The 26,623-nt window shown below is 37.5% G+C and overlaps 1 protein-coding gene across 3 annotated transcripts; it reads right to left on the reverse strand.

Annotated features, from left to right (window-relative positions):
* Positions 1–3,384: 3,384 nt before the first annotated feature.
* LOC105338503 (phosphorylase b kinase regulatory subunit beta) lies at positions 3,385–25,970 on the reverse strand. 3 transcript variants are annotated; one of them, XM_066077940.1, is made up of 23 exons: positions 25,624–25,970; positions 25,309–25,453; positions 24,970–25,069; positions 24,521–24,628; positions 23,519–23,578; positions 23,178–23,314; positions 21,162–21,321; positions 20,074–20,271; positions 19,391–19,448; positions 17,691–17,768; positions 17,287–17,442; positions 13,857–13,954; positions 13,324–13,554; positions 11,999–12,103; positions 11,721–11,803; positions 11,289–11,379; positions 10,869–11,042; positions 9,061–9,336; positions 7,567–7,769; positions 5,786–6,050; positions 5,281–5,388; positions 4,468–4,542; positions 3,385–3,969 (listed from the first exon to the last, which is right to left on the reverse strand). In XM_066077940.1, exons 1-23 carry the CDS (start codon positions 25,817–25,819, stop codon positions 3,766–3,768), a joined length of 3,309 nt encoding a protein of 1,102 aa, XP_065934012.1. In that variant the 5' UTR covers positions 25,820–25,970; the 3' UTR covers positions 3,385–3,765. The 3 variants fall into 3 exon arrangements, with proteins under 3 accessions (XP_065934012.1, XP_065934011.1, XP_065934013.1); XM_066077939.1 differs by lacking the exon at positions 21,162–21,321 and adding an exon at positions 22,637–22,796; XM_066077941.1 differs by lacking the exon at positions 21,162–21,321 and adding an exon at positions 22,637–22,796 and having other exon boundaries at positions 5,259–5,388.
* Between the last annotated feature and the right edge of the window lie 653 nt (positions 25,971–26,623).

Below are 26,623 nucleotides of genomic sequence, written 5' to 3' on the forward strand. Positions count from 1 at the left end.
CTGTTTCTTTACTCTTATGATTTTTTTTCGGGGGGGGGGGGGGGGCAGATGAACTGTAGAGTTAGAACACAATCCCTCTTATTAGCTCATCTTCCTGTTAGATGGAACTTTTTTTAAGCAATTGACCTTCCTAACTATCTGTTTTTGGACATCTTTTTCTAGGACTATTTCAACCAAACTAAATATGAAACATTAGAGCTGACATGAATTCATAAATACGCATTATTTCCCTTTTATCACCGACTACCGCCATATTAGTTGTCGATTTCTATTGTTCTGCTCATCGCTACACACCCCCTATATAAGGCCGAGAGCACCATTCATGCTTCACCGCATTCAGGAATTTCATACACCCGAACACGTTACATTGGACGAAAAGACGTGTAGAAACGCGTTTTGAACAAAAGTAATATGACAACCACTGCACTGGCAAGGAATATCCAATGAACGACGAAACAAGACAGACTGAAATCCAGGCACAGATACTTCAAAAATTCTTCGAAATTGTAGACCGTTTTCTTGTGTACATGCATGTTATAACATCGCACATGCGCAAACCACACACTGTGGCAGATCAAGCAATGTCAATGTCACTCAATGATCGCATGGATTTTAGAAACGGGGCATTTTGTAGGAACGGATGGACATGATGTTACGTTGTTATTTTCTTGGATTTACTAACGTTTAGCTACTGTGTTGGATGTAGTGCCGCCGGGGTTTTAAAAAAAGATGCAGACGTTATGCACTCTGTATAAACCTCACACGTGTTCGATGTGCATGCGAAGAAGGGCAGCACTGTCTGCAAAATAATACGGATACCTTGAAAATTCGTTCAAAGAATAAATATATTTTGTATTTCATTGATTGTTTTTTCCTTTATTCTTTATTACATCATTTTACTTCAATGTGTAGTTCATGCATTTAGACGTCCATGCAACCTGAATGCCTCGATCGGAAAGCAACCGACCGTAACTTTCACAACCGGTATATATACCCCAGTGGCAGTAGAGGAGCGATCGAAACTAATATGGCGACCAAAAGCTTTTATGAATTCATGTCAGCTTTAATAAAGGGCTTTAATTCCTTAAAAGATATAGCAAGGCTCACTTCCAATGAGATATATATAGGAAATTATTTAGTTAACCTAGTATCACATTTCCAATTTGTTCAAATCTTGACCATCATGGGTAAGGAAGCGGTTCCCTTGAGACCATCTTGGGTTAGGAAGTGGTCCCTTGGAGACCATCATGGGTTATGAAGCGGTCCCTTTAAGACCATCATGGGTTAGGGAGTGATCCCTTTAAGACCATCATGGGTTGTGAAGCGGTCCCTTTGAGACCATCATGGGTTAGGAAGTGGTCCCTTTGAGACCATCATGGGTTAGGAAGCGGTCCCTTTGAGACAATCTTGGGTTAGGAAGCGGTCCCTTTGAGACCATCATGGGTTAGGAAGCGGTCCCTTTGAGACCATCATGGGTTGTGAAGCGGTCCCTTTCAGACCATCACGGGTTAGGAAGCGGTCCCTTTGATACAATCTTGGGTTAGGAAGCGGTCCTTTTGAGACCATCATGGGTTAGGAAGCGGTCTCTTTGAAAGCTAAACATGCATCATAAAAGGTAAATAAAAGTGTTTAGTTTGTATGAACCATGTCCCCTGTATGTCTGAAAGGAACGAAACAATCTAAGTAAATTCAGCATGCTAGACCTCCTATTTGTACGTACAATCAGAGAAAAGGCATCCCGTCGACAGATTTTGGCAAGCGTTGCTTGGAGGTCGTCTTCCATTGAATCTTGAAGTAAAATGTTTGCTATTGCTAGTTCCTCAAGTATTGATTCATGTTTTCAAAATGTTGTTATTGTTACAATTTAGAAACAGTTTTGTGCAAGTCCAGTGATGCGTTTTCTATAGTTAAGCCGCTTTATGAAATTGCATTATACGCCCCACTACGTTTTGGCGCAAGTCCTTGAATTAGACTAAAGCTGGGGGGGGGGGGGGGGGGGGGGGTGCGCTTGTTATTTCAATTTCAGGAGAAACTAAAACACAAATAATGACCTTTCGAACCTGTGTCTTTGTGTTGCTTAGTTTCATTTCCATCTTTTTTTCCAGCACAAAGATTAATTAGGGCAAGGCAATGCGAATCAACGGTCATGGTTGTGAGAATTTCGTAAATAGACAAAACAGATAAAACTCGTTTATAGCGAAGTCCTAGGTACCAGTGAATTTATTTCTTTATATTTGTAATTTGTTGTATCCGTTCAACGAATTTGTGATAATTATTACAGCGAATTCGATATATACATGGTTTTTTCATTTGACTACCAGTTGTGCTTACGGTGGCATGAAAAAAGACCGTCTTTGGCAACCTATAATTTTAATGATTTTTTGTGAGAATAAACGTATTCGAAGAATAGTTTCATTGGTAAGGCTAATTTTTAAAACAATGAAAAAACTTCCATGTAAAAGGTGTACATGTCGCTATTGTTCACTTCTACAAGACTCAAAATCAATCCGCTTTATCTGGAAATTAGTTGTAACCAAGTTCCTAAAAATTTGCAAGAATTTGTTAAGAATTTTGTAAGAGGAAGAAAAGACTCCATAAAACCAGTTTTACTGAAACACTTGTCGATTATCTAAAAAATTTTTTACTTAACCTACCGCTTTTGGCTAATATGAGGCCAATATGAGAATTGTAAGCAGTGATATGAGAGAAAGGTTTGTCAGCAGAATGTAACCTATACAGTTAAATGTAAAACCCTACAAGTTTGCTTAGCTTTAGCTGCAATATGTAGCCCTCTTCTACTTTGTTTTCTAAAAAGATGGCCGGAGCGAAAGAAAACTAAAGACTACATTTCGCATTTGTATCACGTAACGGTTCCTTTAAACACCATTTTTGTCAGCTGTTCAGATCCGTAGAACAATATGGGCGGTTCTGATACTTTATCCAGCATTCTTGGCTGTTTTGATCCTCTATCCGGCATTTTCGGCTGTTTTGATCCTCTATCCTGCATTTTCAACTGTTTTAGTCCTCTATCCGTCATTCTCGGCTGTTTTGACCTTCTATCAGGCATTCTCCGCTGTTTTGATACTCTATCCGGCATTCTCGGCTGTTTTGATCCTCTATCCGGCATTCTAGGCTGTTTTGATCCTCTATCCGGCATTCTTGGCTGTTTTGATCCTCTATCTAGCATTCTCGGTTGTTTTGATCCTCTATACAACATTTTCAGCTGTTGTTCAGCTCCTTTTTATCCTGTAAAAGGCTGACCAGTTGTGTCATCTAGTAACTATCTAATGAATCATTTTTTTCCTCACAGATATTTGCAGAGTGTAAAATTCTGAAAACTAATTTTTGACACTGTCTACTGAAACAGAATACTGAACAAAAAGAAAATTGTTATTCATGTATTTGGTATTAACAGTAACGAAACTCCTTTTTATATTAAATTAATGCTTATTACAGTTAAAAGCGTCATATTACAAAACATAACAAGCACCTGCTAAGCATTCCAAAAATAAGTGGATTTCTGTCACTGCATTAATTAATTCAATCCACTGTAACTCATGAAGCACATCATAAACAACAACAAACAATCCACAAATGTGTATCAAAACACAGTTTTGAAAATTCCAATGCACTTCAAATTAAGTTTCTTCTATCCATGACCAAGCATCAGGCAGACATAGAGACGATGTAAGAATCTGTTGCCATCTATGAAACACTTAAACATTATACCGTCGGACACACAGACAATGGAAGCATGTACTACGATCAGGACACACTACACATATCGTCAGACACAAACTTCATCTCCCCTTCCAGTAAGTTGTTGATGACAGCTTTGGTCAGATACCGTGATGTTCCATGTTTGACGTTTGGCGGCGTGCTATAGAACTTGGTCATCTCATCCTGCTTCTCATGACCTTCACTTTTACTAAGGTCACGCTGAAACTCCTCAAAAGCATCCATGATTATCTGTTAAATAAAAATATTCCAATAAACAGACACATTCAATGGAACATTTAAAATACAAATAATAACCTAACTTTCACACAAAGTAGTATTGTTGTTTATTATATGAAAATAGTGTCACTGAATGACTGTGCCTAGCATTAACAGAGCAGAATTCAACATGATAACCTACAACCACCATCGTACCTTGCAATAATCATGATAACCTACAATCTACATGGTAACCTCCAACCTTCATGGTAACCTACAATCTTCATGGTAATGTGTGCTTATCATATAGTAATGTATTGTCATCATGGTAACCTACAATTATCATGGTAACCTCTAACCTTCACGGTAATGTGTGCTTATCATATAGTAATGTATTGTCATTACGGTAACCTACGATCATCATGGTAACCTACAGTTATCATGGTAACCTCCAACCTTCATGGTAATGTGTGCTTATCATATAGTAATGCATTGTCATCATGGTAACCTACAATCATCCTGGTAACCCACCTTGTCCATGTTGACGGCCTGATCAAATGAAGCTTCTGGATTCCTCTCTAACATTGTGGAGACCACCATAAATGTCTGTCAAAGTTAAAAGATAACTTGAACACTGACATCAAACACATAATATATATAGGTATCAAGTTAATTACCATCAATGTCTATAGAATTTAGGAAAAAACTGTAAACAACTAATATCAATATATGATTATCATAATAATCAAAAGAATATTGATGAAAGTATACATTACTGTAATATTTCTTTCCTACCTCCTCCATAATCTGTCTGTAAGCTATAATACTGATTACATTGAGAGTGTGGAGTGCCTACCACCACCATAATCTGTCTGTAAGCTATAATACTGATTACATTGAGAGTGTGGAGTGCCTACCTCCACCATAATCTGTCTGTAAGCTATAATACTGATTACATTGAGAGTGTGGAGTGCCTACCACCACCATAATCTGTGTGTAAGCTATAATACTGATTACATTGAGAGTGTGTAGTGTCTACCTCCACCATAATCTGTCTGTAAGCTATAATACTGATTACATTGAGAGTGTGGAGTGCCTACCTCCACCATAATCTGTCTGTAAGCTACAATGCTGATTACATTGAGAGTGTGTAGTGTCCACCTCCACCATAATCTGTCTGTAAGCTATAATACTGATTACATTAAGAGTGTGGAGTGCCTACCTCCACCATAATCTGTCTGTAAGCTATAATACTAATTACATTGAGAGTGTGGAGTGCCTACCTCCACCATAATCTGTCTGTAAGCTACAATACTGATTACATTGAGAGTGTGGAGTGCCTACCTCCACCATAATCTGTCTGTAAGCTGGGTCCACAATCTTACTCAACATCTGCTCCACCAGCAGCGAAAAGTTGAGCTCATACATAGTCATGTCTGACAGTGTGGGTTGCTAAGAAAAGGAAAAAAAACTGTGTTATTAAAAGTATGTACATCATTTAAGTTTTGGGTATGCATTTAAAAAACAACATCATATCTGTACTAATTTCATTTTGTGCTACCTCTGGTCAGAAATTTAAAGCACACACACACTTTATACAATTAAAACAAATAAAAAATTGATGCTGTTCTCCAAATACCTAATTTATAAATGATGATGAAATAGCCCAAAACTTTAAATACACTAATTTGCGTACACTTGCAGTAACAAAACTACAATTAATAGTTGTCCTTAAAGTGAACTAGATATAAATACAGTTTCAGTGAACTAAATATTGCTACATTAATAATACAGTATCAGTGATCTGGATATTTTTATCTCATTGATAATACAGTATGGGTGTATGTACCTGAGGTAGGAGGTAGCCAGCCACTTTTATTCCGTATGGAGTTTTCTCCAGGATGGACCACACCCTGTCGTAGAAATCCTTGGGGACCCTATTGAGGGCCCCGTCTAGTTGCCGTTTCTGTAGCGGAGTCCTTAAGTCTGCTTCGTAGACATTCCGCACTAGAACAGCAATCAACATGCCCTTCACATCGTTAGGGGAAAGGTCATGGAGTTCAATTCCTTCATCGTCCTGCTCCAGTTCAAATCTCATGGCACGCACAAACCAGCTGAAGAGCAAGATTTATCAATGTGAAGCTTCTGATGTGGTTATCATCTTTCATTGCTAATGATTTTTATTGACATGAAAATCATGATGTACAAGTCAGCATCATTTTTGCTTATAATTTTCAATTCAAACTGAGAAGTAATGTAGATCTTTAATATTAGATGGTAATGCCTATTTTTTCCTATGATTTTGCATATATATGCATGTTAATCTTATTATATATTTTGTTAAACAGTTACAAATATGATCTCTAAATTCAAAACTTGAGAGAACTAGAGGTACTGTGAGCAAGCTCACAATTGATACCCCCCGCTAAGAAAAAAATCATAACGCGTGTATTTTTGCTATTATAGAAAATATTGGATGAATCTATTTCACTGACCATTTTCTATAAATAACAACTGCTCTATTTTTTAAAACTGTTAATGCTAATAGGAGTAAACAAACCAATTTCTATACTTTAATTCCATTTTATTTTAAGTTAACTGTTAATGCATGAGGACATTTGCATCCTTCCATTGACAACCATGACTCTAATCAAACGAAATCCACATGTCAAGCAGCCATTTAATATTTAAACAATTCGAATTATTAGTATACTGAGCCAGATTTTTTCCGAAATTTTTTTTCCACACATTTTTTTTTTCCAAATAAAAATTTCATCAGGGCAGGCCATTTTTAGAGAGACGGGGATGAAAATCTAAAAATAATTTTATGTGGCCTGAGAAGAGCAAGCTTTGTGTCAAATTTTAGCTTCTAAATTTCAATTAATACAAGAAATGACACAGACAAAATTTAGCATTTGCGAAACAATGACCTTGAACTTCCTCAATTGACCTTGGGTCAAGGTCATGACACACCCTTATGTCATAAGCAATATTTGTGTGAAGTAAGAACATTCAAAAGAAGATATGGACCGGACACGAATTTTGCATTTTTTCTGCCAGTGACCTTGACCTTGCACGAATGGTCTTGGGTCAAGGTCATGACACACCCTTAGGTCATAAGCAATCTTTGTGTGAAGTAAGAACTACTAATATTTCTCCATAAGAAAGATATGGACCGGACACGAATTTTGCATTTTTTCTGCTAGTGACCTTGACCTTGCACGAATAACCTTGGGTCAAGGTCATTTCACACCCTTAGGTCATAAGCAATCTTTGTGTGAAGTAAGAACTTCCAATGTCAATGTTTCACTATAGGAAAGATATGGACCGGACACGAATTTTGCATTTTTTCTGCCAGTGACCTTGACCTTGCACGAATGACCTTGGGTCAAGGTCATGACACACCCTTAGGTCATAAGCAATCTTTGTGTGAAGTAAGAACTTCCAATGTTTCTCCATAAGAAAGATATGGACCGGACACGATTGCACAGACAGACGGACAGACAGACGGACAGACGGACGGACGGACGGACAAGGTGATTCCTATATACCCCCCCAAACTTTGTTTGCGGGGGGTATAAAAAATTCAAAAGTGAGTGAATTCACCAGAGGAAGGAAAGAAGCTAGTACCCAATTCTTATTTTGAGAATTCCATCAAACAGGTCGGGGGATGTGGCAATCAGCTTTCCAATTCCAAGTATAAGTTCCTGCTGCAGAACGGCCTCTTGTATGTTGTACGGTAAACAAATCTTAAATATCAGATCCTGTAGGAATCCGGGGCTAACAGGCTTGTCCAAAACTTCCTCTTCATGGCCGTACACCCCCACTGTTACCTAAAAACATACAGGTTAATTGTCACCTGTAAACATACACCCCACTGTTACCTACCAACATACAGGTTAATTGTCACCTGTAAACATACACCCCCACTGTTACCTACCAACATACAGGTTAATTGTCACCTGTAAACATACCCCCTCACTGTCACCTACAAATACTACAAATATCAAGATCTACAAAAATACAGACACACTTTCATACACAAACATACAAAACATCTGTCATTATAAAAAAAATCCAACACACAATTCCTATGTAACCAACAAACATACAGACCCATTGTCACTTAGAGAAATGTAGACCAACTGTCACCTACATACATACAGACCAACTGTCACTTATAGACATACAGACCAATTGTAAACTACAGACATATAGACCAACTGTCACCTACAGACATATAAACCAACTGTTACCTACATACATATAGACCAACAGTCACCTACAGACATACAGATCAACTGTTACCTACAGACATATAGACCAACTGTCATTTACAGACATATAGACCAACTGTCATTTACAGACATATAGACCAACTGTCACCTACATACATACAGACCAACTGTCAACTACAGACATACAGACCAACTGTCACCTACAGACATACAGATCAATTGTCATCTTCTGACATACAGAACAACTGTCACCTACAGACATATAGATCAGCTGTCACCTATAGACATGCAGACCACCTGTCACCTACAGACATATATACCAACGGTCATTTACAGACATTCAGATCAACTGTCACCTACAGATATACAGATCTACTGTCACCTACAGACATATAGACCAACTGTCACATATAGACCAACTGTCACCTATAGACATACATATCACCTGTCACCTACAGACATACAGACCAACTGTCACATATAGACCAACTGTCACCTATAGACATGCAGACCACCTGTCACCTACAGACATATAGACCAACTGTCATTTACAGACATACAGATCAACTGTCAGCTACAGACATTCAGATCAACTGTCACATAGAGATCAACAGTCACCTACAGACATATAGACCAACTGTCAACTACAGACATACATACCAACTGTCACCTACAGACATATAGACCAACTGTCACCTACAGACATACAAATCAACTGTCATCTACAGAAATGCAGACCACCTGTCACCTACAGACATATAGACCAACAGTCACCTACAGACATATAGATCAACTGTCACCTACAGACATACAGACCAACTGTCACCTACAGACATATAGACCAACTGTCATTTACAGACATAATGTATTGACCAACCATATTTACCTGTTTGCCCCTGACCAATATGGTGGTGACAGAGGGAGCCAGGCTGTCTACAGTCTTGTGTAGGAGAGCTGACTGGAGCCGCACTACGGACCACTCCTTGTAAAGTCCAGCCAGGTGAATCAGGTGTTCCATCTTCTGGACAATGGACTCCCCCTCGATCCAGAAGTTGGCGCCCTCCCGCTGGAAGAGGACCCTGAGGATCTGGCTCTGGGAGTAGATGCCATCAGTCAATTTCAACATGTGAATCAGGTCCCAGTTAGCTTTACGCATTAAATCCTGTAACATGAAGAAGACATTAGGGGCGACTACATACAAGTCTCAGTTAGCCTTACACACCAACTCCTGTAGAATGAAGGGGCAACATTAGGGGCATTTACATACAAGTCCCAGTTAGCCTTACACACAAACTCCTGTAGAATAAAGGGGCAACATTAGGGGCAACTACATACAAGTCTCAGTTAGCCTTACACACCAACTCCTGTAGAATGAAGGGGCAACATTAGGGGCAACTACATACAAGTCTCAGTTAGCCTTACACACCAACTCCTGTAGAATGAAGGGGCAACATTAGGGGCAACTACATACAAGTCTCAGTTAGCCTTACACACAAACTCCTGTAGAATGAAGGGGCAACATTAGGGGCAACTATATACAAGTCCAAGTTAGCCTTACACACCAACTCCTGTAGAATGACGGGGCAACATTAGGGGCAATAACATACAAGTCCAAGTTAGCCTTACACACCAACTCCTGTAGAATGAAGGGGCAACATTAGGGGCAATAACATACAAGTCCAAGTTAGCCTTACACACCAACTCCTGTAGAATGAAGGGGCAACATTAGGGGCAATAACATACAAGTCCAAGTTAGCCTTACACACCAACTCCTGTAGAATGAAGGGGCAACATTAGGGGCAATAACATACAAGTCCAAGTTAGCCTTACACACCAACTCCTGTAGAATGAAGGGGCAACATTAGGGGCAATAACATACAAGTCCTAGTTAGCCTTACAAGCTAACTCCTTCAACATGAATAAGCAATATCAAGGGGCAACAACAAATTTCCAGCATTTTTCAATCCTTGCCGGAGATGTCTTATTGGCTATTTAAAACTCAGGATAGGAATCACAGTAACCGATGTAAATTTAAGATACATAAAATAATGTTTTGTTATATAATATTTGAGAAAGCTTATATAATACTAGTAAATTTTAACTTGTCACTGTTGCTTTCTACTACTTATTTATTGGTGTTTTCTGTTATCAATATTATATCATGCATATTATTATATAAAATTAATACATGTAGTTAAGAAAGAAGCCATTTACCACCGCTTCTGATAATGTTATCACATCAAAGTATTAAAGTGATCAACTTTTGTTTGAGCCTGAGCACCATTCTTATGGAGGTACGAGATCAACACATTTATAACTCGATAGATTCAAGTCGATAATTCCTGCATAATTTGCTGTCTTTTATTCCCACTTTCTTTTGTGAAAAGCTGACAGACATCACATGTATAAGTTTATATTTAGGTACAATAATCGTCTGATACAAAACATACCACTCACTTAGATAATTTCTACATGTATTCTTCCTTTATGAAATTGTAAAGTTAAAAGGTTATTCATTTGGTATCTTATGCCAAAATTTTGTGCTCCCATCTGATTTAGATAATGATATCTTCTGAAATATCATAATTGCTAATAAGGCAAATTTTACGTAAAAGCAAAGAAGGTAATTCGTAACTTCATAAGTTTAATTAATAGATTAGATCATATTTCATCACCAATTGGATTTGTTTTCACCTGTTCATTGTATCTCAGGGTGGCATCATTCAGCTCTGGAAGCTTGGGGATCTCAGTCAGACTCTTAAAACTTGCACCCACAGTTTTCTCCTCAAAAGGAACAAAGATGTCCGAAGGATCTCCAATCTTGTCCAGGAAATCCAAATGTTCCACACAGCCAGAGGTGATGAGGGACTGATAAAACAAAAGTAGCATCATTGCCAGCTACAGGGAGCTGATTATTTATCAGTACATCTACATTAAAATTCAACTTAAACTATCAGCTCAGCTATCTTTACATTTCAAAAAAATGTAAAAATACAACAGAGTTCAAAATTTATGTTGCCTAAGAAAATGAAACTGTCATGAATTACAGTATCAACAAGATTTTCTTTTCTTTTACAAACTACTACAATCTTCTGTTTTAATGTTATATTCTACCTGCAGCTTTCCTAGTCTAACCCTGATTCCATCGACATCCCCACGTTTAAACTGAGCAAGCAGGTTTAAAAACTCCTCAAAGTTAGGTCCCCTGAATCAGAAAGTCATTCAATTATTCATAAATATCTACAAAGTGCTTAATGAAATGACGGTTTAATATCTGTTACTTTATTTGAAGAGATCTTATTATTTCCAATTATACTAAATACTGAAGTTTAGACAAATTTCCACATACTAAAGAAACATCCAAAAGCTTCAAGATTTATGTATACCTACCATCGGTACATCTAGTGCATAACATTATGTACATGTATGAAACGGACGTTGCTACAACCTGTACAGAACAATACGGAATGTGTGTATCCAACATTGTTATATCTTGTACCTGACATCCTATTACCTGATTACCTACACAACTCATTATGTGTATACCTGACATTGTTTTCTCTTATGATCATGCAGAAAGTGGGCCTCCCTGACAACTTCCAGCACTTAGACAAAAACGCCAGATCATTCTGCAAAATCAAATTATCTTGTTTCTATATTTAATGTCTGCCCTCGTCATGAGTTGAATAAATAATCATAAGTCTACATAAGACACTGAATCAAACAAGTTATCAAACTTGAATAGTAAGCCTTATTCATTACCATACTTTATGTATTGATTACACGTTGTAATCCTGATAAATACTGCTGATAAATGGACTTACCTTCAGATCGTCCAGCATGATGGGAACATCCTGCGCCAGGTAGAAATCACTGACCTCAAACACCAGGGGGTAGCACAGTACTGTGGAGCCACACACACGGTAGATCTAAACCACAACAGCGTCAGAGTTACATCAAAACAGTGAAAGATCTAAACCACAACAGTATCAGAGTTACACCAAAACAGTGAAACCACAACAGTATCAGAGTTACACCAAAACAGTGAAAGATCTAAACCACAACAGTATCAGAGTTACACCAAAACAGTGAAACCACAACAGTATCAGAGTTACACCAAAACAGTGAAACCACAACAGTATCAGAGTTACACCAAAACAGTGAAACCACAACAGCGTCAGAGTTACACCAAAACAGTGAAACCACAACAGTATCAGAGTTACACCAAAACAGTGAAACCACAACAGTATCAGAGTTACACCAAAACAGTGAAACCACAACAGTATCAGAGTTACACCAAAACAGTGAAACCACAACAGTATCAGAGTTACACCAAAACAGTGAAACCACAACAGTATCAGAGTTACACCAAAACAGTGAAACCACAACAGTATCAGAGTTACACCAAAACAGTGAAACCACAACAGTATCAGAGTTACACCAAAACAGTGAAACCACAACAGTATCAGAGTTACACCAAAACAGTGAAACCACAACAGTATCAGAGTTACACCAAAACAGTGAAACCACAACAGTATCAGAGTTACACCAAAACAGTGAAACCACAACAGTATCAGAGTTACACCAAAACAGTGAAACCACAACAGTATCAGAGTTACACCAAAACAGTGAAACCACAACAGTATCAGAGTTACACCAAAACAGTGAAACCACAACAGTATCAGAGTTACACCAAAACAGTGAAACCACAACAGTATCAGAGTTACATCAAAACAGTGAAACCACTAATACAGGACTAATATATTTACTGACAACTTCATAAGGCCTATTAAAAAAACATTGTGTGTTTAGGGTAAATCTGACGAAAAAAATAGGTTAGGTAGGTAGGGATTTTTTTTTTTTATCATATTTTTTTTTGCATGAATCCTAAGAATATTGTTTGTGTCATATTTAGAAACAGATTTTTTTAATAGAAAAAATATATTATTCACAATCGGATAAAAACAGTCATCTAAAAATGGTAGGATCGGGGCATTTTTGTAGGTTAGGTCGGGTTACCCTAAACACACAACTTTTTTTTTTAGGCCTAAGGTACAGAGGAAAGAGCTTAGATATTCGACACTTTAAATAAATGTGCAGAACAAATGACTGACTGAGAATCCCAGTATAAATACAGGTGCACAATGACCTTGGAAGTACTGAGGACACCAAAGGGGCGTTTGGGTCGCCCTGTGAGCCCCAGTTTCCTGTTGACCCCAAGGTACTCGTAGGCCTTTGACAACTCCTTGGGCGACCAGATCTGGATGGGCTCAATCTGGTGGGGAGTCTGCGTCTGGATTCCGTAGGTCGCTAGGAGCTGCTGTAGCCGGGCACTCTCAGCAATCAGGATAACCTGGATCACCAGGTCAGGTGGTGTGATCTATAAATAGATATCTAATTCTACCCACAATGAACTCTACTGTCAGTTTTCTTAAAGGCATGTTGGGATTGAATTTTGTTGATTTTTTTCCATATATAAAATAAAGTGAATGAATATCATAATTTCCTAGGTAATAAGCATCAACAATCTCAAAAATATTCACTCCCCCCCCCCCCCCCCACAAATGTGTTCCACATGTACATTGCATTGCAGTTTGAACATATTTTGACTAAATCCTTAACAAAACTTTGGAGTTCGTACAAAATGTTTGAATGACTGTAGTCTATTGACATAAACCTGACCTGGAAAGATGAGTATCTCATGTTGACCTTTGGCCTCTCTGATGCAGGCAGGTGTCTCCTGATGGGGTCAAGGTCATTGACATTCAGCAAGCCATTGACTGTACAGACAGAGAAATAAAATCACAGAGAGCATACTACAGTAAGGACTGACACCTCTGTGAGTGGGCACACTACAGTAAGGACTGGCACTTCTGTGTGTGGACATACTACAGTAAGGACTGACACTTCTGTGTGTGGGCACACTACAGTAAGGACTGACACTTCTGTGTGTGGGCACACTACAGTAAGGACTGACACTTCTGTGTGTGGACACACTACAGTAAGGACTGACACTTCTGTGTGTGGACACACTACAGTAAGGACTGACACTTCTGTGTGTGGACACACTACAGTAAGGACTGACACTTCTGTGTGTGGACATACTACAGTAAGGACTGACACTTCTGTGTGTGGACACACTACAGTAAAGACTGACACTTCTGTGTGTGGGCACACTACAGTAAGGACTAAGACTTCTGTGTGTGGACACACTACAGTAACGACTGACAGTACAGTAAGGACTGACACTTCTGTGTATGGACATACTACAGTAAGGACTGACACTTCTTTGTATGGGCACACTACAGTAAGGAGTGACACTTCTCTGTGTGGACACACTACAGTAAGGACTGACACTTCTGTGTGTGGGCACACTACAGTAAGGACTAAGACTTCTGTGTGTGGACACACTACAGTAAGGACTGACACTTCTGTGTGTGGACATACTACAGTAAGGACTGACACTTCTGTGTGTGGACACACTACAGTAAGGACTGACACTTCTGTGTGTGGACATACTACAGTAAGGACTGACACTTCTGTATGTGAGCATACTACAGTAAAGGCTGACACTTCTGTGTGTGGACATACTACAGTAAGGACTGACACTTCTGTGTGTGGACACACTACAGTAAGGACTGACACTTCTGTGTGTGGACATACTACAGTAAGGACTGACACTTCTGTGTGTGGACACACTACAGTAAGGACTGACACTTCTGTGTGTAGACCACTACAGTAAGGACTGACACTTCTGTGTGTGGACATACTACAGTAAGGACTGACACTTCTGTGTGTGGACACACTACAGTAAGGACTGACACTTCTGTGTGTGGACATACTACAGTAAGGACTGACACTTCTGTATGTGAGCATACTACAGTAAAGGCTGACACTTCTGTGTGTGGACATACTACAGTAAGAACTGACACTTCTGTGTGTGGGCACACTACAGTAAGGACTGACACTTCTGTGTGTGGGCATACTACAGTAAGGACTGACACTTCTATGTGTGGGCACACTACAGTAAGGACTAACACTACAGTAAGGACTGACACTTCTGTGTGTGGGCACACTACAGTAAGGACTGACACTTCTGTGTGTGGACATACTACAGTAAGGACTGACACTTCTGTGTGTGGACATACTACAGTAAGGACTGACACTTCTGTGTGTGGGCACACTACAGTAAGGACTGACACTTCTGTGTGTGGACATACTACAGTAAGGACTGACACTTCTGTATGTGAGCATACTACAGTAAAGGCTGACACATGCGTGTATGGACACACTACAGTAAGGACTGACACTTCTGTGTGTGGACACACTACAGTAAGGACTGACACTTCTGTGTGTGGGCACACTACAGTAAGGACTGACACTTCTGTGTGTGGGCATACTACAGTAAGGACTGACACTTCTGTGTGTGGGCACACTACAGTAAGGACTAACACTTCTGTGTGTGGACATACTACAGTAAGGACTGACACTTCTGTGTGTGGACACACTACAGTAAGGACTGACACTTCTTTGTGTGGACACACTACAGTAAGGACTGACACTTCTGTGTGTGGGCACACTACAGTAACGACTGACAGTACAGTAAGGACTGACACTTCTGTGTATGGACATACTACAGTAAGGACTGACACTTCTTTGTATGGGCACACTACAGAAAGGACTGACACTTCTCTGTGTGGACACACTACAGTAAGGACTGACACTTCTGTGTGTGGACATACTACAGTAAGGACTGACACTTCTGTGTGTGGGCATACTACAGTAAGGACTGACACTTCTGTGTGTGGGCATACTACAGTAAGGACTGACACTTCTTTGTGTGGGCACTCTACAGTAAGGACTGACACTTCTGTGTGTGGACATACTACAGTAAGGACTGACACTTCTGTGTGTGGGCACACTACAGTAAGGACTGACACTACAGTAAGGACTGACACTTCTGTGTATGGACATACTACAGTAAGGACTGACACTTCTTTGTATGGGCACACTACAGTAAGGACAGACACTTCTCTGTGTGGACACACTACAGTAAGGACTGACACTTCTGTGTGTGGACATACTACAGTAAGGACTGACACTTCTGTGTTTGGACACACTACAGTAAGGACTAACACTTCTGTGTGTGGGCATACTACAGTAAGGACTAACACTTCTTTGTGTGGGCACTCTACAGTAAGGACTGACACTTATGTGTGTGGGCATACTACAGTAAGGACTGACACTTCTGTGTGTGGACATACTACAGTAAGGACTGACACTTCTGTGTGTGGACATACTACAGTAAGGACTGACACTTCTGTGTGTGGACACACTACAGTAAGGACTGACACTTCTGTGTGTGGACACACTACAGTAAGGACTGACACTTCTGTGTGTGGGCACACTACAGTAAGGACTGACACTACAGTAAGGACTGACACTTCTGTGTATGGACATACTACAGTAAAGACTGACACTACAGTAAGGACTGACACTTTTTTGTGTGGGCACACTACAGTAAGGACTGACTTAATTTGGCGGAAATTAGTAAAATGCACCGACAATGGATTTTGACATCAGGAAATATCTATCATTTTTGAGTTTTATCTTTTCCCTATCCCTTGTATATAAAGCTACATGTATCTTTCATGGATATAAAGAACTTATAAAATGTTGTAAAGACTTACTTGCTAATAAGATTTAGCCTATCATCAATTCTAAGAGAAACATACTGATTCTGAAACACTTTTTACACTTTCATACATGTTTATTGTTTTCCCATTATAATGTTCAGTTAAATATAACTACATTTAATAAAGTAATCTATGTATTTTCAGGTACATGTAGGTATGTCAACATTTTAATAAAGGCAGGTATTCTGTCATAGTACAAATTGAGTCAATATTCCTAGACAGTCATACGTCCTGTTAGGGTATAAAAGTGATTGTTTATAATGCTGTACTCATCGAGTTCTATAAGATGCATTGCATTCTAATTCTGAAGCATACATTATGAACCTTAAGTTAAGGCTTAACGGAGTAAAAAACTCTTAAGCAATAAATATACAAGTTTCAATGAAATAAAATCATTAACATCAAAGGGAATTTACCGAGAAGCTGTGAAATGAAATAGACGGACTGTCCTAGCATGAAAGTTCCGTCGGTCGTTCCCTCGGCACTGGGATATCGCGTCATGCTGCCCGGCACTCTCTTTTCCTCATCAATATTCTCTTTTGGAACATAGAAGAACTTTGGCACCAGTTTACCTTTAATACAATGTACTCTCAATATGAAAATTTGTTTTGAAAGAACATTGAAAATGAAGATCGATAAACAAACATTAATGTGATTTTGGAAAATTATACAAGTGCTTGCTGAATTTTTTTAAACAATTTGATTGACATATACACCAAACTGTCCCCTGAAATTAAGTCTAAATCATATGGCAGAAATCATACAGCAGAAAGTTTGAATTGCAATTTAAACACATAAATATTTCATGTAAGTGCTTCACCTTCTTCCGAGTTGTACAGCAGTGGCTTGATCAGCTGCGAGTAATACTCTATACCGTCCTTGTCATGCTGGAAGACCTCTGTAATCAAACCACACAATGCTCTAAAATAGTTAACCATAAAAATCTCAAACATCTGGTACATGAATATTAATTTTGTATACAGTGGTTTCATCAATATCTGATTAATAACAATTTTCATTGATTTCGTTGAACTGATCAACAAAATTAAAATTAATGTTCATTGAAGTGCAATATCTAATAACAACAGACTGTATTGATAAAATCACTGGCTACAAATTAATGAATCCCTAAAACTGTGATTCACGAAAATTGATGTCCACAAATTTAGTCACACAGTATATAAAACAAAGGCATTTGTATGTACCAAGTTAAAGGTAATTAGTGATACTTATGTTGTAGTATAACATACTGTCACACAGTATCCAAAAGAATGGACATTAATATGTAAGTAAGTAAAAGTAAGTAAGTAAACAACAATAATGCTGTGCTGTAACTCACTGTCACACAGTATTACATGGGTAAATAATGAATCCCTAAAACTGTGATGTAACTTACTGTCACAAAGTATTACATGGGTAATTAATGACACTTAATGATGTGCTGTAACTTTCTGTCATACAGTATTACATGGGTAATTAATGACACTAAATGCTGTCCTGTAACTTTCTGTCAAACAGTATTACATGGGTAATTAATGACACTAAATGCTGTCCTGTAACGTTCTGTCAAACAGTATTACATGGGTAATTAATGACACTAAATGCTGTCCTGTAACTTTCTGTCAAACAGTATTACATGGGTAATTAATGACACTAAATGCTGTCCTGTAACTTACTGTCAAACATTATTACATGGGTAATTAATGACACTAAATGATGTGATGTAACTTACTGTCAAACAGTATTACATAGGTAATTAATGACACTTAATGCTGTGATGTAACTTACTGTCACACAGTACATTTCATGGGTAATTAATGACACTTAATGCTGTCCTGTAACTTACTGTCACACAGTTTAACATGGGTAATTAATGACACTAAATGATGTGCTGTAACTTACTGTCACACAGTATATTTCATGGGTAATTAATGACACTTAATGATATGCTGTAACTTACTGTCACACAGTATTACATAGGTAATTAATGACACTAAATGCTGTGCTGTAACTTACTGTCACACAGTATTACATAGGTAATTAATGACACTTAATGATGTGATGTAACTAACTGTCAAACAGTATTACATGGGTAATTAATGACACTAAATGATGTGATGTAACTTACTGTCACACAGTTTAACATGGGTAATTAATGACACTAAATGCTGTGCTGTAACTTACTGTCACACAGTTTAACATGGGTAATTAATGACACTAAATGATGTGCTGTAACTTACTGTCATACAGTATTACATGGGTAATTAATAACACTAAATGATGTGCTGTAACTTACTGTCACACAGTATAACATGGGTAATTAATGACACTAAATGATGAGCTGTAACTTACTGTCACAAAGTATAACATGGGTAATTAATGACACTAAATGCTGTGCTGTTACTTACTGTCAATCAGTTTAACATGGGTAATTAATGACACTAAATGCTGTGCTGTTACTTACTGTCAATCAGTTTAACATGGGTAATGAATGACACTAAATGCTGTGCTGTTACTTACTGTCAATCAGCATCATGATGTAGAAGATTGGCCACTCACACTCAATTCCATCAAACAGCTGTCAAAAAAGAGAGCACCTAAGTATATCAAATATACAATGTAGTACAGTAGTAAGATACACCAATTGAAACTAGTCTACACATTTGTCAAGATACGATACTTTGTTTACCATTTATATAAATATTTCTGCATTGATCTAACTTTTACTTTTTTGGCGATGACATTCTAATGAAAAAAATACATCACACAAAATTACACAGTCATGATGTCATTTGATATCAGAAAATTTTAAGATTGCAAAATAAATGAGTGAAACAATGGAAAAGTGTATCACTTCTACCCCATTTTTGCAATTTTTTTGAAAAGTGATAAAAAAAAATGGATACGGGGGATCTACAATCCAACAAATAAATCATTCACAGTTACTGATACATTTCAATAGAAAGATTTACAGTCTAATTTTAATTCAAAACCCTTTTGTTCATCTTTTAATTTTCTCCTGTACTAATATTTTGAATTTCACATTAGACTCTTAAACATGTACATTCATGTAAATTAGCTGTATCGTGATAGCCACTGTTGATCTCATCTTAACCTCAATCAACAATGGTTCCTTCAGAGTTAGGATTTACCATGTACCCCTTCCTAGCATGCAATATTCATGTAATATCAACAACACATACTTTGATCTCTGCGGGTTTGTAGAAACGTCTCTTGTTGTCTTCCAGTACTGTACGGTATCCGTCTCTCAGATATCGCTTTATACCATATTTCCCTTTTAGTTTGCGGAGAACTTTGCTAATTGTACGATTTTTTATGTCCTCTTCGTGTAAGGCAAAAGCAGGCCAGCCTATGGTGGAAAGAAGGGCAGCATCTGTGTTCTGTCAGAGAAAAACATTGCTACAGAGAAATCGCAAAGTCTCTAAACAGATCAACATGTCTTTTTACAATCATTTTCTTCCTTTTTTTATTTACCAACTGACTATCGTACATGTACAATAATAATTCTTAATACAGTGTGATTGGTATTTAATAAAAACAAAGTAATAATATCCTTTATTTGTTAACATTTTTTATATAGGTATATATTAAGTAGATTTTTGCACATGCATGCATTAATGTAAAAGCTGCTCCTTGAAACAGGAAGAAATCTTATTAACTAGCTGTCATGCAATAACAAATTTACATGAAACACATAATTAATGAAGGTATAGATACGTGTATATAATTATAATGATGATCCACGATACTTTGTAAAACATAGTAATCTACATTTTTATTTTTTTTTGCATTCTGCAAAAGGGGAATACCAGCAAGCAAATATTTTGAAGAGATGAGGAACTTTTAAAAAATCTAATGAACAATGGAAGGGGAGACTGCATGAGAAACATGAACATATAGATATGGAGGGAAAGGATTATATAACAGAGAGTAAACTCTTCTGATGATGATAGATGATAGGGTTATGACACAACAGTTCTGGGTTGTTTTATCAATAGAATGAGATTTCCATTCTTGTGCACCATACTCTGGACTATTAGCCTATTACTGATAAAATCGTTACTTTATCTTAGATAAATTTAGTACACAAAAAAGAGTAAAAACTTGAATTTCGAGCTCATTACTACCCATTTAGGTAAATATTATACATGTAGTACCAAGAAGTGTCAGTAATAGTTAAACTCCTACTTTCATGGTTTAATTCGATGTTGATTGACATTTTAATTGTTGAGTGACAGATCTGTAACTGTGTACATCATTGAAGACAGACCTTGGAGTTGGACTCTCTTGGTAAAATGCCTTCAAATATGGTGCGGTTTCTATTGTGGGCGTCGTAGTCCACAAAGACGACGGACCAGGAAGCCCCCTGCTTCCCGAACAGATTTTCTCCGTTCACAGCTTCCAGGGCGGCCTTAGCTATACCTATAGAGCTACAGAAGAGAGAACAGGCATTATCAGACCCACACAGGATAATGGTGGAGCCACCAGCACACTTACACCCCACTGATCTACACCCTACAACAAGCACCTGCTGAACTTCTTCTAACAAATTTATGCACTGGAATGCGACTCCATACAAAGTTCTAGGTAATGAAATACAATGTAAACCCAAAGTATTTCTGCCTACATTATCTAAAAGGAAACATATACACTTACAGAAGATGGATTTCTGATAACTGTCAGCAAGGCACTCTTATTTGGGCCTATCCTATACATATGTTTTGCCCCTTGCACTCGCTTGTTGGTTCTCATCGACTTGTAAAACTCAAAACACTTAGTTTACCACAAAAAATAAAGATGTATATCTACCAGAAAGTTAAATAGTTGTTTGGATTCTCTCAAACCATTTATACGGACATTGAGGTCCTTATTTTTCAATCCTCTCACAAATCAAATCTTTTGAAATCTTGGTGTAGTGACAAAAACTAATTTTTAAATTTGTTTGCCAGACAAAAATATCTCGCTTATTTTCCCGATCTGAATCCAGGTCACAGTCACCCACTGACCACCTGATTATCTTACCTGACCTTGTGAAAGCATATTCACTCCACAAATGGGTAGGCTTTAGGATATACTTCATGTGTAGAAAACAATAGATATTTTGTTTGCAGCTCATTTTACATTGGATTGACTTGTTTAGTTTGTTTTACATTGAGTTGACTTGTCTGGTTTGTTTTACATTGAGTTGTCTTGTCTGGCTCGTTTAATCATGCCAAAGACTTGGAGATGATGTAAAAGCGATACTAATTTGTTCTCATTTCAAAAGAGAAGCTGGCATGGATGGATGAATGAATGAATGAATTAATGGTCGCATTGATTATGTAACATTCAATAAAAGAATCTTTACCTACAATGATAAACGAATATGGATAGTATAAAGTGATATATCAAGTTAACAGTTAAACATATCATACAGACAAGTGCCCGCCAAAGGTTAACTACTGATACATATAGCAGTAAATCTGTTACCCTGGACTTGTTTCACCAAGATGTGAAGTGTACCTAGACATGACGGTGTCTGTGGACGATTCAAGATTAATGATTTTGTAAAATATCAAGGTACATGGCACTGATAGTTCTCTAACACAAGTGTCAGCGAAAAATCTGAAATAAAATGATTTTTTAAGATCCTACATGTATTAGCTATAGAGCAGGGATGATGGAGGCTACAGATGGTTAGACAGACACACGGGTAACACACCGAGCAGACGTGCATCAGCGGAGCTTGGACTCGTGCCAACAAACCTTAGAATTTGATTCTCGCGGTAAAATTGACTCAAAGATAGTTCTGTTCCTGTTGTGTGCATCTATATCAACATAAATGACCGAGGAAGACGTTCCTTGTTCACCAAACAAATTGACTCCATTGATGGACTCCAGCGATGACTTGGCCAGACCGATGGAGCTACGGACAGACAACCACACTTTTACAGGAACCTAACTACCGCCATACCCACATATATACAAACATAACAATGATTTATCTACCTCTATCACATAATCAAAAATTTGAAGTACCTGTGAAAGTAGTGCTAGTGCCATAGTGTTCAAAAACTATCATAAGAACATCTGAAGTTGTTATATTAAAAATATCACCAAAATACATGGACATTCAGACATGTATATACCTAGTTAATTTCTGCATAACTAGTTCAATCACATTACTTAGATCAAGATATTTTAAGTATGACATATTGTACTTTTTAATACGACAATATACAAACTTTTTACTCATTTTGTAACTGCCTTTGATAGTTTGATGTAAACTATAATATATAAAGTGAACCTTGCATGGATTTCTGTTGAGCCATTGTTGTACTTGCTTCCTCTTTCCCAAGTGCCGTAATCAGGGGTTCTGTATGCCCTCTCAACATAAAACACCAAATTCTGTACAAAGTTTACTTCATCCGTAGTAAATATAATCTGAAACCAAGTCAAAATTAGAATTACAACAAAGAACACCAATTATGAGCAACAGTTGATAAGTGATGTCTTACAACGATAGCCCAATGTTTTCTCCAACAAAGCAATTCAATTCAACTCATTAACCAATTGACAGCAATAAAGGGGCAACAAGATGGCAGTCATATTACTAATTTTTAAACATTTTCTAACATCAACACTGACCTGTAGTCCTGAGGTGATCATCTGGACCAGGAATATCAAGTACAGTCCAATCACATTAATCTGTTGGAAACAGAGGACACTAGTAAGAATATCAAGTACAGTCCAATCACATTGATCTGTTGGAAACAGACGACACTAGTTAGAATATCAAGTACAGTCCAATTACATGGATCTGTTGAAAACAGAGGACACTAGTTAGAATATCAAGTACAGTCCAATCACATTAATCTGTTGAAAACAGAGGACAATATCTAGAATATCAAGTACAGTCCAATTACATGGATCTGTTGAAAACAGAAGACAATATTTAGAATATTAAGTACAGTCCAATTACATGGATCTGTTGAAAACAGAGGACAATATTTAGAATATCAAGTACAGTCCAATTACATGGATCTGTTGAAAACAGAGGACACTAGTTAGAATACTAAGTACAGTCCAATTACATGGATCTGTTGAAAGCAGAGGACAATATTTAGAATATTAAGTACAGTCCAATTACATGGATATAATAGAGAGAGACAGCATATAGTTGAACCAAAGCTATACAGATATCCATGTATAAACCATATTACATTGAATACAAACCATGTGACAAATTTATCTTACCTACTGCCTTTGTCTCTAACAATACATACACAGGTATCCATGATTTAGTCTGACCAAAGATATACATTACCTCTAAGATTTTCTGTGTTTCCGGTTAAACAACCTGTAGTGGATACCTTGATTCTACCTGTAGTGGATACATTGACTTCTACCTGTAGTGGATACACTGATTTCTACCTGTAGTGGATACATTGACTTCTACCTGTAGTGGATACCTTGATTCTACCTGTAGTGGATACATTGACTTCTACCTGTAGTGGATACATTGATTTCTACCTGTAGTGGATACATTGATTTCTACCTGTAGTGGATACATTGATTTCTACCTGTAGTGGATACATTGATTTCTACCTGTAGTGGATACATTGACTTCTAGTTAGAATCTTAACACACCTGTAGATGACCATACTCATCGTCCCTGTACACAGGATCACCTGTCACCATGTGGAAGGCCGAGTGAAGGGCAAACTCTGCTCTCTGATTGGCCTTAAAGTCCTCAACCTGTTCCATTAAAACAAGCATTCCAGTCATAACAATGATAATGTCTGATTCAACTTACACTGCAAATTATTTACATTTGACTATGTGTTCTATTTAGTATTTTTAAAAAGGAGCAGCCTCCGCTAAACTCATTAATGTCTTGTATAATCATATGATTATCTTCATGACTGTATGAATACATAGACACATCTACTTATAATGAAACAGGATAATCAAATTTAAGCTAACATGTAACAAATAATTTTTGGTTAATTTAATTGATACACAATAAAAATAATACATTTACAGTATTTTTGCCTTGGTTTTAGCTCTATATTATATCAATGAGCAGTCTGTCTGACCTTGTCTGCCTGTCGAATCCAACAGAAGAGAATTCCACGCATGCATTTCACCGCGCTCTGAGCCAGCTCATGAGTCCTTCCCTGATCATCATCAACTTTCCTAAAAATGAAGTGCATGTCAATCATTTACTGTAATTAAATATATTACCTGTTCTGTTATTGTTGGGCAAAAGGTACAGGTAAGTCTTATTTACACACATGTATGTATACCAACAAGGAAGAGCATCATTCTATTTGAATGCCTAAAACAATTTGACTCCATTAAGTTCCTCGAGCTGTAAATTTCTGTTTGGTAAAATAAACTCTGTAGTCTGTTTTAATATAGTTGGTCATTCATACCTGTATGCCTGCGATAATGCCCACACAGCCACAGCGCAATAGATGCTGGCCCGGATGTGAGCTATATGGGTTGGATTATCTTCTTTTCCAATGTCCGGGAACAACCCTAAAGTGGGGCTCTGGTACTGAAGAATCTGTTTCTTCACTGAAATAAAAGCTCTTCTTTAGCATGTTAAGCTGATCAATTAGGACTCATTCCAATCAAAAATTAGTTTCTTTGAAAATTATAATTACATTGGGTATGAATGTATTTCTCTGTAAAATCATTTTAAGCTCTCCTTGTTGTTACCCCCACCCCCCAGTTCCCGTCCTTACACTGTATATAGTAGGTGTTCAAATTTTTAACGAGTTCTTCTTGTTGTTCAATCTGAGTTGACTTCTCGGGAACGCCTAGAGGTAATGCATAGTTTCTGCTATCTAGGCGATTGAACACTTGGCTGGATCGGTAAATTGATCCTCTTCTACCAGAACCCGAGCCCGACGAATGTCTGCGCGGTGGAGAATCGGCCATGTTTCTTCCTACTCGATATTTACCTCTGTAATTAGTGGAGACATATTCGAAATATGAGCTGAAGTTGCGCGGACTTTATCTTACATCAACAAATTTCCGTAATACGCGTAGAAATGTTCGTTCTCTAGTTTTTTCAACAGGAAATGTTTATTGAAAACTAAATTCAAAATAATACCGACGGAGTACAAAGATCCGGCAAATTACGTAAAATTTAGAAACTGATATACCAAAATATATGCATAAAGATTTCATTTTCAAGTTTATATAGTAAAAAAAAAATCGCTATTAGAAATGAAATCTTAAAAAATCACGTGTGATATTGTGTAAATGTATTTAAATCATAAGCACCTGACGTATATTGTATTCTCATAATAAAAAATCATTTACCCTCTACTATAGCAAATAATACAATTGTGAATTATTAGGTAGAGGGTATGAGAAAAATAATTATAACATCAGGTGCCTGTGATTTTTATAGGTTGTTCAAAATAAAACGTATTCAATACAAAATGAATACTTTTCTGATGCACAACCATATTAAATGATTTGAAGCAGGGATATGAAGTTAAAAAATTGTCTGTTGACTATGCTAAAATAGTATAAGATATGATAAAAAACGAATCCACAAGAGCATTGGCCACACATAAGCACGTAAGAATCATAGGCGTCGGAACCGGGGGGGCTAGGGGGGCTTAGCCCCCCCCCCCACTTTTTTTGCAAAGTTAGACCTATTAACCATTAGGCACATAGCATCATAGACGCCAGTAACAATACTGGTTGTTTAGCATCGCATACTAAAATACC

The sequence above is a fragment of the Magallana gigas genome, chromosome 3 (assembly GCF_963853765.1).
Source record: "Magallana gigas chromosome 3, xbMagGiga1.1, whole genome shotgun sequence".
Classification (NCBI taxonomy): Eukaryota; Metazoa; Mollusca; class Bivalvia; order Ostreida; family Ostreidae; genus Magallana; species Magallana gigas.

Bases quoted from the DNA above. Each gene is read 5' to 3' on its own strand.
- LOC105338503 (XM_066077940.1), bottom strand. From the start codon at position 25,819: ATGGCCGATTCTCCACCGCGCAGACATTCGTCGGGCTCGGGTTCTGGT. The intron at 23,315-23,518 runs GTCAGTGTTGAT...ACTTGGTTTCAG, and splicing joins TGATCACCTCAGGACTACAG to ATTATATTTACTACGGATGA. The intron at 13,955-17,286 runs GTAAATTCCCTT...CTGTCTGTACAG, and splicing joins TTTCATTTCACAGCTTCTCG to TCAATGGCTTGCTGAATGTC.